Raw genomic sequence first — 13,281 nt, 5'->3', positions numbered from 1 at the left:
GTTTGGTATGTTTTGTTGATTGCTTGGTGGTAAAGTCTTGTCTGAAGTGTTTCAATGTAATAACAAATTAAAAAAATCATGAATAAAAAATAATTCATAATAAACAGCAGCAGTCTCTTGCCTCCACGCTGCAGTCGCCGTCCAGAATGACGTCTCCTTTCTTCTCGGCCAGATCCTCACAGACGAAGTAGGACATGGAGTTCGGCTTCAGCATGAACCAGCGCTCCGTCCAGTTCTTCCTCTTGTGGCCTTTCTTCATCATGTAGCCCTAGAGAGAGAGAGGGGGGGGGAGCACAGGGAGGAGGTAAGCTTTTTTTTTTTTTTTTTTTTTTTTTTATCTTTATAGATATTTTAACCTTTATGTTTATTGACAGTTGAGAGGGGAGAGTAGAGAGTTTAAATGGGGACATGCAGTAAATGTCCACAGGTCTAAAGAGAGAGAGAGAGAGAGAGAGAGAGGCAGGGGGACACGGATAAGGTAATCTTTTTTTTTACATTTTTTAGATATTTTAACAATTTTTTTATTGAGGAGACAGTACAGAGTGGAAATGGTGAGAGAGAGGGGGGTGACATGCAGTAAAGGTCCACGGGTTGGACTCAAACCTGCGACCACTGTGACAAGGACTGAGCCTATATGGTGTACCCTCTACACACTACACCACGGAGCGCCCCTGGATGAAGGTAATTTAAACCAACATCCACTCATCATTAGACATTAAAGTCTTTCATTATACAATTATATTTCTGACAGGATTCTCTGTGTGATAGTCAGTTTTTTTTTGGATTGGATTATTTTTGCAACACATTCACACATTCTTTCACAAGAAAATATACAAACCCACTGCATATGACCACACACTGTCACTTCCCTAATTTATATACATTGAAAAGCGATTTTTATTCAGATTTCTTCTGTTGACTATCCAACGATTTCTGTTCAACGGACTTCTGATTACATTTTTTTACCTGTTGATTCTTTGTATTTAAATCACTGTAGTTTAAGTTTGTTTTACATATTTTGTGTTTTAATTCTTGCAAGATAAAGTAAAATTGTAAGATGATGCAAACTGTATTGACTGACCAGACTAACGAAACACTTGGCGGATATGTCACCACATTGGCCTTAGTCATGACTTCACTTCCAGACACAGTCGGCTTTAAAAGATCTGGCATTGTTAAGCAATATTTATCAACATCAAACTTTCACTCTTCTATTTTTTTAACTGTGACTTTTTTGTCCAGCGCACCGCCATCTACATTTGCTGGATGTGCTATTACTTCTGTTAAAAAAATGTACCTTTGTGAAATCAGTCTTGTTACAGAAATGTGTACATATTTTAAGTTGCACTGTATGTGCTGCGTGACAACAGACAAGCGTAGTATCTGTCGGGAGGGAGATTAGTGTAGAGTATCATCAGTGCTCTATGTACAGGTGTGTTGTCTGGAGCGCATCAATTTTCTCAGCTGTGATGCCTGAACCTAATCGCCAATTTCAGGAACATCCTATTTGGTGCAATATAAACCTGTGAACATTGGGCTGACCCCCCCCCGTGTGTCCCACCTGTTTGAGTACGTCCAGTATGAGTTCCTGGTAGACCTCGTTGATGGCCATGGAGAGCGTCTGGCGGTCGATGCCTTTGCTGAACTGCCCGGAGCCGACCAGCTTGATGAAGTCCCAGCAGTTCAGACTTTGCTGCTTCGCGTCCAGCTGCAGCTTGTAATCCTCAAAACGCTCCTCCACCCAGCTGCCACCCATCGCCTCCGTCAGTTTACGCAGGAAGTATTCAATCTGTAAGTAATAGATTGGATTTATATAGCGCTTTTAAATCACACTCAAAAGCGCTTTACAGGGTTCCACAAGTTCACAAGTGAAGACACAAATACATTTACTTATCTATTATGAAGCAGTATGATATTGTGATTTGATTACTGTTTAATGGGTTTTATTTACCTGTGTTTTTATTACTTTGAAATAGTTTTTTATTATCTAACCTTTCAGTATTTCAGGAACTCACTCAAAATGTGAACTGCAAGTGTGTTTATGTAATTTATGTTCTGTGTGAAAATGCGCTGTGGCAAGTGTGTTTTTTTATGATGCGGTGGGCGACAATATTCCCTTTACGTGACAGTGAAGTATATCACAAACACAAGAGCACAAATATGTAATAAATAACAAATAAAGAAAAACAATGGGATTTATTTCTACTTTTTGTTCATTTATGTTAATTTATTGAGGATAAGTGTCTCATTCCTATAATATATATATATCCTCCTGCGCTGACTGGTACATACAGTACAAATGTAGAATTCGTATGCAAACAGCCTTCCTGTGATTCCGCTCTGATGTTTGTTGTACTCAACAATAAATCTTCCAGCGTTTGTAAAAGAACAGGAAGCTGGAAACTTCCTTTTCTGCTGTTGAGCAACAGATGTTTTCAACTGCCCAGGTAAAGCAGCATAGCAACCACATGCACACTACACTAGTACAACTCAACTAAAATACACCTTTATGAGCTTGGAATGAATTTAAATTAGTCATGACTGGAGTGGGAAGTTAAAACTGTGGGCTAATTTCATTCTGTTAAAATCAATAACAAATTGCCAAACAATTCAGAGAAAGTGCTTTCCAAAGTAGGAATAGGAACCTTTTAAGTTAAAAAGGTGCTATTAAGAACTTTTAAATATTACAGTCTAATTTTTCCTCTGATGATCATAAATGACTTCGAATAACAAACGAGAACATCAGTGCAAAGAATGCTATTTTTATGTTTTTCATAATGCCTTTGCTCACCCAGGAACTACAGCTGCCGTAGTAAAAAACACTACCGCTTTTGTCCAAAGGCGATGCAAGAATGAACACTAACTGACGTTCCTCGTAGCACCTTTTAAGTTGTATAGCGTTCCTGTGGTTGACCCTCACCTCCTCTGTGACTATGATCAGCGGGTATCGGTCCTCAGACAGGAAGTTGAAGATGCACCAGATATGGAATGCGTCGCCGTCGGTGATGACCAACTGACTCCGGTCCAGATTCTTCCTGGAGCACAACGTCCAGCACATCTTGTTGAAGTCCTGCCGGTCGAAGTTATCTTTGGCCTGAAGGCAGAAAGAACAGCGGATATGGTAAATCATGGGTACAGAGTGGAAGGTCATAGGAGGTGTTTGGTACCAGGCCTTAAATAGGTTAAATAATGCTGTGAAAACGGCTTATTTAACATGGGAGTCAATGAGAAATTGCTCTGTTTTGAAACCTGCCCTTAGTGGCCACTCGGTGAACTGCAATTTTTTGTCACTTCCGCACTGGACGCTGATGGAACTCTAAAGGCAGAAAGAACAGCGGCTATGGTAAGTCATGGGCACTGAGTGGAAGGTCATAGGAGGTTTTACAGTTGTTATGGAGGAAAGCAGAAAACACAAACTTTCTCCTAAAGAAATTGAAAGTACATCATGTTGGTCAATGGTTCCCACCCTTTTTGATTTAGGATTCTTAAAAAGATGCTGCGAGGAACTTTTAAATATTTCTGAAACAGTCTCATTTTTCCTCTGATGATCATATATTACATTTCACCACAAACGAGACCATCAGTGTAAAGAATTACATTTTTTATTAAACAGGCGATGTTTGAAAGATATCAATGAGTTGTATAACTTCACATGCTGAGGGCCACCACCAGTGCAAACCAAAATCAACAAACTTTTAGAAAATAAAAATTCTCTAAAAGGTTCAAATTCAAGAGCAAAACATTCAGGGAGGATTGAAGATTCTGGGAAAAGCTCTTAAAGGTGCAGTCAGTCATTCAGTGCTGTGGAGGGGACATGTTCTAGAACAGCGTCTCCATGGCGACTGCTGGCAGGCCCAACTGTGCAGTCGTGTGTATCAGAAGTACATCTTGTCCTGCCATCAACAAACCCCTTAAACACACACACACAAACCCCCTAAAAACAACTTCAACTCTCTCTCTCTCCGTGTGAGCACTAAATCAACCGTGAAACTGAACTTAACCAAAATGTCACATTGAGTCTAAAGTTCAGTGTAAAAAAAAACATTTACATAAACATTGTGACAAAATGGGATGCGGCCGTTACAGCTGTGGTTAAAGCAGCCAGCGATGCAGAACCTGGTTTCATAATCTGAGATCCTTCACAGAAGTACGTACACATGAGATAATAATAGCTATAGTCTAGATAAGCAGAGTATGTCAGCATTGATAACGTGCAGAACTAAAAATACATGAGTGACTCAATCATTGTACAACATGCGAAGGATGTGCTATTTTGCTCATATCTTCTACAATAACAAGCTTTTTGCAACAGTTTGAGTTGAAGCTATACGATGGTATTGAACATCAATGTTGAAAGAAGTATTCAGATACTTTTACTTACAAATAAAGTAGTCGTATCACTGTAAAAATACTTAAGTCGTAATTCAAATCACTTAGGTAAAAAGTATGTTAGTATTATCAGCTAAATTAACTTAAAGTGTTAAGGTGAAAGTAATCAGTGAGTAGTAAACTGGTCCCAGTCAGTGTTTCACTATGATCTGATGTTTCAGGAATAATATTGTTGTTGCAATATCAGTGGTGCTCTGCAAAACAAGTTATCCTGAATTCTCTCACGGTCATTTATTTATTTACATTTTCTTAGCGAGAGAGAGAAAAGGGAGAGATAGAGAGAGGCAGAGAGAGGGAGGGAGAGAGAGAGACAGAGGGAGAGAGGGGGGGGGGCATTCAGGCCCAGTGAATGGCTGCAGTTGGAGTGAACTTTTCTAAGGCCACACGGCACAGGATCTGATGTAACTCTCTATTGTGCCTTTGTGGAAACCTGTGAAATGTCTGTAACAACTCATTCCCTGTAGGCTCCAAAGTTAGCTCAAGGTTTGTAAAGGTTTGTTGTTTCAGTCCTTCAGTTATTCATCATTTTCCAGCTTGAATGTTCGTCAGTTACAATATTTCCAGTTATTCCTCAATCAATCCTAAACCGGTCACCATGTCTGAAGGCTTGGCTTGACCATTTTAGCCCCTTTATTATTATTATTTTGTGCTTTTGATGTTTTGTCCGATTTTGTTCCTGGTGAAACAATATGTAATTTCTCAGTTTATTCAAGCTGAACAAAGGCTGAACCCTCTACACTCCTCCTCTCGACCTACAGGTGGTGTTGACATCTAAACATAGATTTTGGGTGGAGTGGCATTCTTCAAAAGGTGCCCAGCAGCTTGTAAAAACACTCCACCCATCAGATAGTCACTCAACTACAACCAAAGTCTGATTTCCTAATTAAACCTAATATAAGACACCATCCTCTAACCAGTTACGTTTCACACACTGGCAGTATGACACTAGTGACGTTGTAAAAGGCTCCAACATCTCTCTCTCTCTCTCTCTCTCTAATGAAAGCCTTGTCCTGTCCTCTGCCTCCCCCATTAAGATTCAAACTCCGGCCTTATCTCCCGCATCCCAAAACCTGCTCGGGCGTTTACAACTCGCACAGAAACTCCACATAGCAAAGACAAAAGAGTGAGACGGTCAGAACAAAGGGAAAGATTGCAACCAGTTAGACAGGACCATTAACTATTTATTCAAAGGGCCGAAGAGGACGGTCGAGTTTTGGGACATGATGATATGAAGTTAATCTCATTTAAAAAAAGGAGAAATGAGAAGGGTTTTTAATGCTCTGATGCACAAGGCTGTCAAAACAATCTGCAGGTGTTGGGTTGGTGTTCGAGATCTCTGCCTCCACCCCAATAAAAAGCAACATCATAAAGACAGTAATTTCATCTCTTACTATGTTAATTTATTTATTTATATCTACCTCTGGCTCTTTTCTATATGTAATTTTAATTATGTGCAATATTGCTCACTTTTTATTGACTTTATTTGATTGCCTTTCACTGTTTTCCCCATTGTGTTGGTTGAATCTAACATGACAACTGTCAGGCTAAAAACGGGGAGTTTTTTTTCTTAACGATTCAAAATTGTTCCGCGTTAAGACGTCATTATCTTCTTTATAGCCCGTCGACCGATGCAATTTGGAGTTAAAGCCAAAATTACAACAAACGTATGAGAACCACTTCTAGAAACAATATGAGCAAAACAATATGGTGTTGAAGTAAAGCAGGTCTGCAGCTGGTGACTGATTCTGTCTCTCTCCCTCTCTCTCTCACACACACACACACACACACACACACACACACACACACACACACAGTATTTCAGGGTCACAGAGGATCACTTGTTTCAATGCTATGCTCCATCAAACCACAAAGACCTGAGTCCTGAACTTCAGCATCACTTCTGCTGCAGAATCAACAGTCGTCAATGTTTCAGTGTCTGAGCACAATACACACACACACACACACACACACACACACAATACCCAAACAAACACACACTCAAGGAAACACATGAAAGTCAGGTTTTATTTTGTTTTTTTTCGAGGAACTCAGTTTTTCCTGACCAGCATCCTACTGAATATATACTGAATTCCTTAAAAAAAAACTAACCTGAGTGTGTGTTTGTGTGTGATATAAAGTAAAGTTTGAAGTTGGATATTAAACAGCTACAGTACGTCATCTCGTCTCCAACTTCAAACTAACTTCACCGCGTTGTCTGTTTAGAGAGCCGTCACAGACATGTTCAAATATACACCTTTAAGATAAAGGACATACATTTTTTTTCCAAAGAACAGTATAATTTCTACCATGTACTGGTCAAAACAAACACAAACACACACACACAGAGTTTCCTTGTGTGAGCGGGTGGAGTTTCCTCAGGAGTGAGAGAGGTTGAATGTAGTGACCAACGCCCTCGCTCTCCGGTGGCCCGGTCACTCCAATAGGTGGGTGGGGGGCACTGTGTGTGTGTGTGTGTGTGTGTGTGTGTGTGTGTGTGTGAATGAGAGAGTGTGTGTGTGTGTTTGGGGGTATTTATGTTTGCCTATGACGTCATGTCTCGCTTCCTGAACTTAGAGTAAGTCCCGAGTTTACATTTCCTTTAAGAAACGTGTCACTGTTCCAGAGTGAGACTGCCAATAGACGTTACAAAGTTTGAGCTCCTCGCTTCAGTTGTTACAAACTCGTTCAGTGCTGCCAAACTTTGTACACAGAGACATTTACTTTAAATTCTAGTCAAGATTCTAGTTTTAGACACTAATACGCCATGTTTAAAAAATAAGTGATTACTCCAAAATTCTCCACCATGTAGCTTAAATGAACCTCGAGAATGTCCTCTCCATGGCAGCCATTGTTTACTTGTATGACGTTCACAAAATCTCAAAGAGGAAATTCACACATTACACTGTTAAGATCTCTCCATGGGAATGTCGCATTGTGTAACAGATTTATCACAAAGCTGACACCATAGGACTACACCATGATGGCGTGTCATAGGCACCCAACCAAAAAATATTATTTATTCTCAATTATGATTCAGTGTTTTTGTTGTTGTGGTGGTTTGCTTTGTGCAACCGTTAAATGCTAATTAATTTAACCACTTAGGGCCCGGACATTTAATTTTTATTTTTTCTGATAATTTTGGCTGTGTTCATGCATATGGCATGAAATCTGGTAAAGTGTATTTTTATATGATAATGTTATTTCCAGCTCAACTCCTGAAGTAAAGGCTAAAATACACTGTATACAAACAAGAGTTACATTCAGACTGCTAAGGTCCATAAAACGTCCATTAACACCCATTCAAACACCATTTTTTCAACGCACTGCCATTAAAGCATAATTGATGCATTTTTTTATGTCTGGGTGTCAATCTGGGCTTCTACCTTGGAATTGATCATTTTTACTACTCTCCACCATATTACGTCATTATTACCATATTTGGCATATGGAGAAAAAACAGGCTATTTCCACTAGATAGCACTGTCACAATCCCCCCCTTCCTCTCCCTTTAGCTTTAACCCTGAGGAGTATGTGGGTGTGTGTGCACGTGTGTATGTGTGTAAGGGTGTGTGTGTGTGTGTGTATCCATGACCTATGACATTATGAGCAAAAGCCTAGTGGTTTTCAAGTGGCACTGTTTTCATTTACTCTGAATCCTCCTTGGAGAGCTGGGATGTGTCCTCTGACTTCCAGAAGTGGAGAATTCACCAACACCCATACACAGATATACTCCTGCAGCCACTGGAATGGTACAGGGACCCACCTGTTACGCGTTAATGGAGGATTCAGACAGTGTCCGTGTCAGATTCCTATTGCTCGCCATCAGAATCAGACTCCATCACTGTTTCCAAAGCTTCATCATGCACTTCTTGTGTAAAGGCTCCCTCCATATTGCCAGGTAAGAAATAACTAGTTCCACAAGTTGATTTGTATAAACTCTGGCTTCAATGGCAGCTGTGTAAACAGCTCAACGACTTGTTATGTGTCTCTGACGGCTGCACCTTTGATGTGATTGAAGATGACCCATGTTTTCATTTATTTGAAGCAGTGCATGCTTGTGTGTATGGACCTCAGGTAGATGTGTGTGCTGTGCATTTATACAAAGTAATCTTTAGAGGGATTTACAACTTCTGCATGAAAAACTACATGGAACAGAGTTACTAATGATTTGTTGCTAAGAACATGGAATGGCCATTAAAACTGTCAAAAAGATCTAGAACTTTCAAAAGAGTTTATTCTGTTCCATTTGTATTGGAAGTCAGAGGTCAGAAGAACTGGGAAGAAGTGATGTCACATCTGAGTTGACTGTGTTCTAGTAGTATGAAGTGGGAATAACAAGAAAGCATTCACTTCAAAAACTGTGTTGTTGGCAATACCAGTTGATAACAACGCTCTGTTGTATTTTGTGAATACAAATATTGTAGCAATGTATCTACAGATAGAAAATTAGCATTACCATTTGTACAGGTGATATAATGGGACACAAATAATACAGGAGAGCTCAAATCTTATATTATCAAAGTGTTCTCTGGCTTTCCAGTACAAATATTGCGACAGGGAACTGGAAAACTCTGAGTTCCCAGTTCAAGTTACAAGTTGGTCTATGTGGTTACAAGTTACCACAACATAATTCCAAACCGGCTGCCCTGGCAACAGCCATTCAGCTACTGCCAGTGTTCGATCATGATGACATCATGACACAGGAATTCCAAACAGTCAGAGTGAGTGTTCCATTTCTGCCTCTGACATCACAAGGGGGCGGGGGGGTGTTTTGACTTGTCACTATTATCGACCAATCAATCAGAAGCGCTCCGGGCTTGCTGTGACCCGTTATGACATCATCACAGAGGGACAGACAGAGCTGAATGAAGCGACTCATGTCTCAATAACTGGTGTTGTGTTGCTGACTGAGCTCAGTATACGGGACAATGACTGATGGACACAATAGACAGTGACACACCATCACAATAAACCAACACTGTGTGTGAGTCAGTGGACTTCTATAGTGTAGATAAAATGCTTTGTCACCAGCGTCTTCAATGAAGTTTTGCTGAGTCATCAGAAAAACAATAGGAATTGAATAGGATTAAGTAGGAAATGAAAGATAAGTCTAGTAAAAAGTTTAGCCTATATTACAATGAGCGCGGCAGCCATTGAGGTATTCAGATATTCTGTAATGTGGTCATGTATTCATTTAGGAGATGAAAGACGTGATTTTGGATCAATCAACTCCCTGAACTAGAAGATAAGTCACGGCGAAGTGTTTGCTATTATTGATGCATTAACTCTTCTTATAACCAACTTTCACAAACAGCGGTTTAATAGATTATGTATGCATATAGTCAGTCGGTCAACAGTGAGTGAAGGAGTGAGTGAGTGAGAGAGAGGTGAGTGAGTGATTGATTGAATGAGTCATTGAATGAGTGAGTGACTGATTGAGCGGGTGGGTGAGTGAGTGAGTGTGTGAAGGAGTGAGTGACTACCTGACTGACTGTGTGGGTGGGTGGGAGAGTGAGTGGGTGGGTGACTGACTGACTGACTGAATGTTGTCTGACCTTGTCCAGGATGAACTTGTTGAGGTAGGGCATGTAGCCCTGTGTGGAGACGGGACCCTCGTCATCGTCTTTAAAGTGTTCCTCCAGAGCCACGGGGTCATGTGGGATATTCATCACTGTACATAAGTTGTGGGACAGCACCTGCAATGACAGAGGGAAAAATCTTGTGTTAATTATTAACGGAATACTCCACCCATACGGAACCAGCGTTCTATCATTATAAGCTAATAAATTATAAGCTCAAGGGAGCGTCTTTGAAAAGTTAAATCAAGAGAGAGAAAAAATCCAATCTCAAAAATAATCTGTCATTTTTCTGATCACTCTTCAAGGGCTTGGATGACTCGCTGTCTGCTGCAAGATCACTGAGGCACTTGTGGGCAATGAGAGTGTCATTTCTGAGGAACCGAACATTTTGTAAGAGTACCGGTAGGTGAATTATCAATATCAGAGAAATAGTCACCCTGACAAACAGTAGAAAATGTAAAGATCATTTTTGGCATTTTCAAGCTTTTTTTGATAGTACAGAGTTGAAATGGGGAGACAGAGAGAGAGGGGGGGGATGACATGCAGTATAGGTCCACGGGTCGGATTTGAACCCGCGACCACTGCAGCGAAGACCGGAGCCGATATGTTAAGCACTCTATCCACTACGCCACCGGAGCGCCCCAACACCTGGATTTTCCCCAAGAAAGGGAAGATAAGGAAGACCTAGAATGATACAGTATCATATATTTTTATGGATCAGTCCCAAACATAACAATGGATCCTTCTATATTCATTACACAACTCAACAGACACTTATGGTTAAGCCATCCCTTACACCTATTACAAAATAATGACTTCCTTGACTGTCCTGTGAGTGACACATCTTTAGAACCGGTAGATTGTTATTAAACGGGTTTGCATTTCAAAAGAGATTCCGACTAAGTTGGTAGATTTACGACATGTTCAGGAATAACTCTGTTGATCAAATGTTCCAGTGAGTGAACACACATTTCACACACACACACATTTCCTGTATTTCCCACACAGCCTTTCAACAGCATGTTGCATTCTGATGATTCACATTGACGTCCAGTTAGAGAGAGGGAGAGGGGGAGAGAGACAGATAGAGAGAGGGAGACAGAGGGAGAGAAAGAGACAGAGGGAGACAGAGGGAGAGAGAGAGACAGAGGGAGAGAGAGGGAGGATGGTTCATCTCTTTCAACACATGAAACATGTCTTGCTGTAACAACTGATCAACAGTTGATACAAGAAAAAAAGTTAAAGGTGCACTATGTAAATGTGTGTGTGTCTCAGAATGCATTTTCTAAGACATATTCTCTTAACTGAATAAACAAACTTTCCTCACAGGAAAATGTGATCCCTGGAACACTGTTTGAAGTTAGAAAGCTTCCTGAAAAGTTACTGTTTCACTGTTGTTATTTAAAGCAGCAGGGCCCACAGTTTGGTTTACAAACATATTCTAGTCTTACGTTTGGTTCCAGGTTCCTCAAAATAAATTTAGTTTTGATTTAAGGTAGAACTCTACAATACTAATAATTACATGTGGAGAAAATATGTTTTGTAAACCAACTGCAGGCTCTGCAGATGTAAACAAATCCCCCTCCTCTGAAACTGCATAGTGCACCTTTAAAATGAAGCCTTTCTCTTTATATTCAGATCCAGGCGACCTCATAACTTGACCCTCATTGTTGATTTATTTTTTAAACTTCTGAACAATGTTTGGCTGGCAGAGACATGGAGATATGTGGGTGTGTCATGGAGCTGTGTACATGACGAGGGCTATACAAAGGACATTTATAAAAACAATAAGTGTATTTTCTTTGATTTCTGCACTGATACCGACCCCTGCTAAACACAACATTCAACAAATACTTTATGCTCTTGAAGGTGGGGTCAGCAATGCTGGAGAAATCTTGTTGTCAAAATCACTTTTTAGTCAAAATCAGTGAATAGCTCCTCATGATCCACTACTTGTACATACTGTGTGTGTGTGTGTGTGTGTGTGTGTGTGTGTGTGTGTGTGTGTGTGTGTGTGTGTGTGTGTGTGTGTGTGTGTGTGTGTGTGTGTGTGTGTGTGTGTGTGTGTGTGCACTGACAACAACAAAAAATCCAGTGATAATACACAGCCTACAGTATATGTTCTTGAACAGGCATGTTGCTATGGTGGACCCCCTTTGTTTACATACCCTTTGTTTACATACAAGTTTACAAAGCCTAGGCTGTGTAAAATATACAGTAGTAGAACATTTACAATGCATAGGCTACATTTGAGTATTTTCTCATAAGTGTGGTAGACCTATTATTAGCATACTTGTTGTACCGGTACTTAAATAAATTATCTGAACACTTCCTCCTCCACTGCACTGATTCTGTTTTTCCAACTGTGGCTCCTTTGGTGATGCTTGTATAGTTTTAATGTCAAACACAAACTATATAATATTCCAATGACTTGACTTCAAAATGCCCATAAACTCTTCAAAGGTTTTAAACAGCGGTATGTAGCCTACTTTTGGTGTGTTGTGTTTTGTATAGCCTATAGTCGCGTTATTTGCTTCAGCCAATCAGTGTACAACGACAGACAGGTGCGTCTCTGCTGCTGTAGCCTACAGGCAGAAAAGCATTCAACATAAACAACAAAACAGCCTCCATCAATTAGCCTTTGTTTTGTTTTTTAAATGATTCCGAGCTCACAACAAAAAGGCTATAACACAATTGGAGAATTCCCGGCTAGTCCAACCAGCACAGTCTCTCAAAACAAACACTAGTAAAGTTAAAGTTACCTTCAGCTGAGATTTGGAGACTTTCCCGCTTTTGTCCACGTCCAGAGCGGTGAACGCGTGCCAGATAGACTTCAGCAGTTCGTCCCGCATCGCCATTATTAAATTATTAATTAAAAAGAACCTCGAGGTCTGTCTCTCTCTCTTCTCTATCTGTGTGTTTGTGAGTGTGTGCAGTGTCTGTTCCTCTGTCGCTCTCTCTCTCTGAATCTGAACAGTCTCTCTGTTGGACACACACACACACACACACACACACACACACACACACACACACACACACACACACACACACACAATGAGGAAAAGTCACATGACGCGCTGTCACACAGTCGCTCGCGCTATTGTAGAACTGCAGCTCCGCTCAGCGATATTAAAGATGAACAGATAACCAACACATTTATAATAGACCTTCTGTCTGCATAACTTACGGCAAGCACACATTTACATTTCTATATACGTCTATTCCATTACATTGTATAGGGAAATATTGTATGTTTCACTCCAATATTGACATTTAATACATATTTATTTTATAATAAAAGGTGCAATGTGTA

The 13,281-nt window shown here is 40.3% G+C and overlaps 1 protein-coding gene across 1 annotated transcript in view; it reads right to left on the bottom strand.

The window, feature by feature from the left end:
* Nucleotides 1-12,915, bottom strand: part of swap70b (switching B cell complex subunit SWAP70b) — a 29,180-nt gene extending 16,265 nt beyond the window's left edge. Inside the window, exons 1-5 of the mRNA XM_080027810.1 lie at nt 12,731-12,915; nt 9,945-10,085; nt 2,921-3,094; nt 1,562-1,789; nt 122-268 (exon numbers count right to left, since the gene is read on the bottom strand). Of these exons, the coding sequence (XP_079883936.1) occupies nt 122-268; nt 1,562-1,789; nt 2,921-3,094; nt 9,945-10,085; nt 12,731-12,826 (786 nt within the window). The 5' untranslated portion in view covers nt 12,827-12,915. The remainder of the gene's footprint in view (nt 1-121; nt 269-1,561; nt 1,790-2,920; nt 3,095-9,944; nt 10,086-12,730) is intronic.
* Nucleotides 12,916-13,281: the final 366 nt, after the last annotated feature.

This window comes from Ammodytes marinus, assembly GCF_949987685.1.
Source record: "Ammodytes marinus genome assembly, chromosome: 5".
NCBI classification, from domain to species: Eukaryota; Metazoa; Chordata; class Actinopteri; order Uranoscopiformes; family Ammodytidae; genus Ammodytes; species Ammodytes marinus.
The sequence above is the reverse complement of the archived record's forward strand: the minus strand, read 5'-3'. Positions and strand labels throughout refer to the sequence as shown.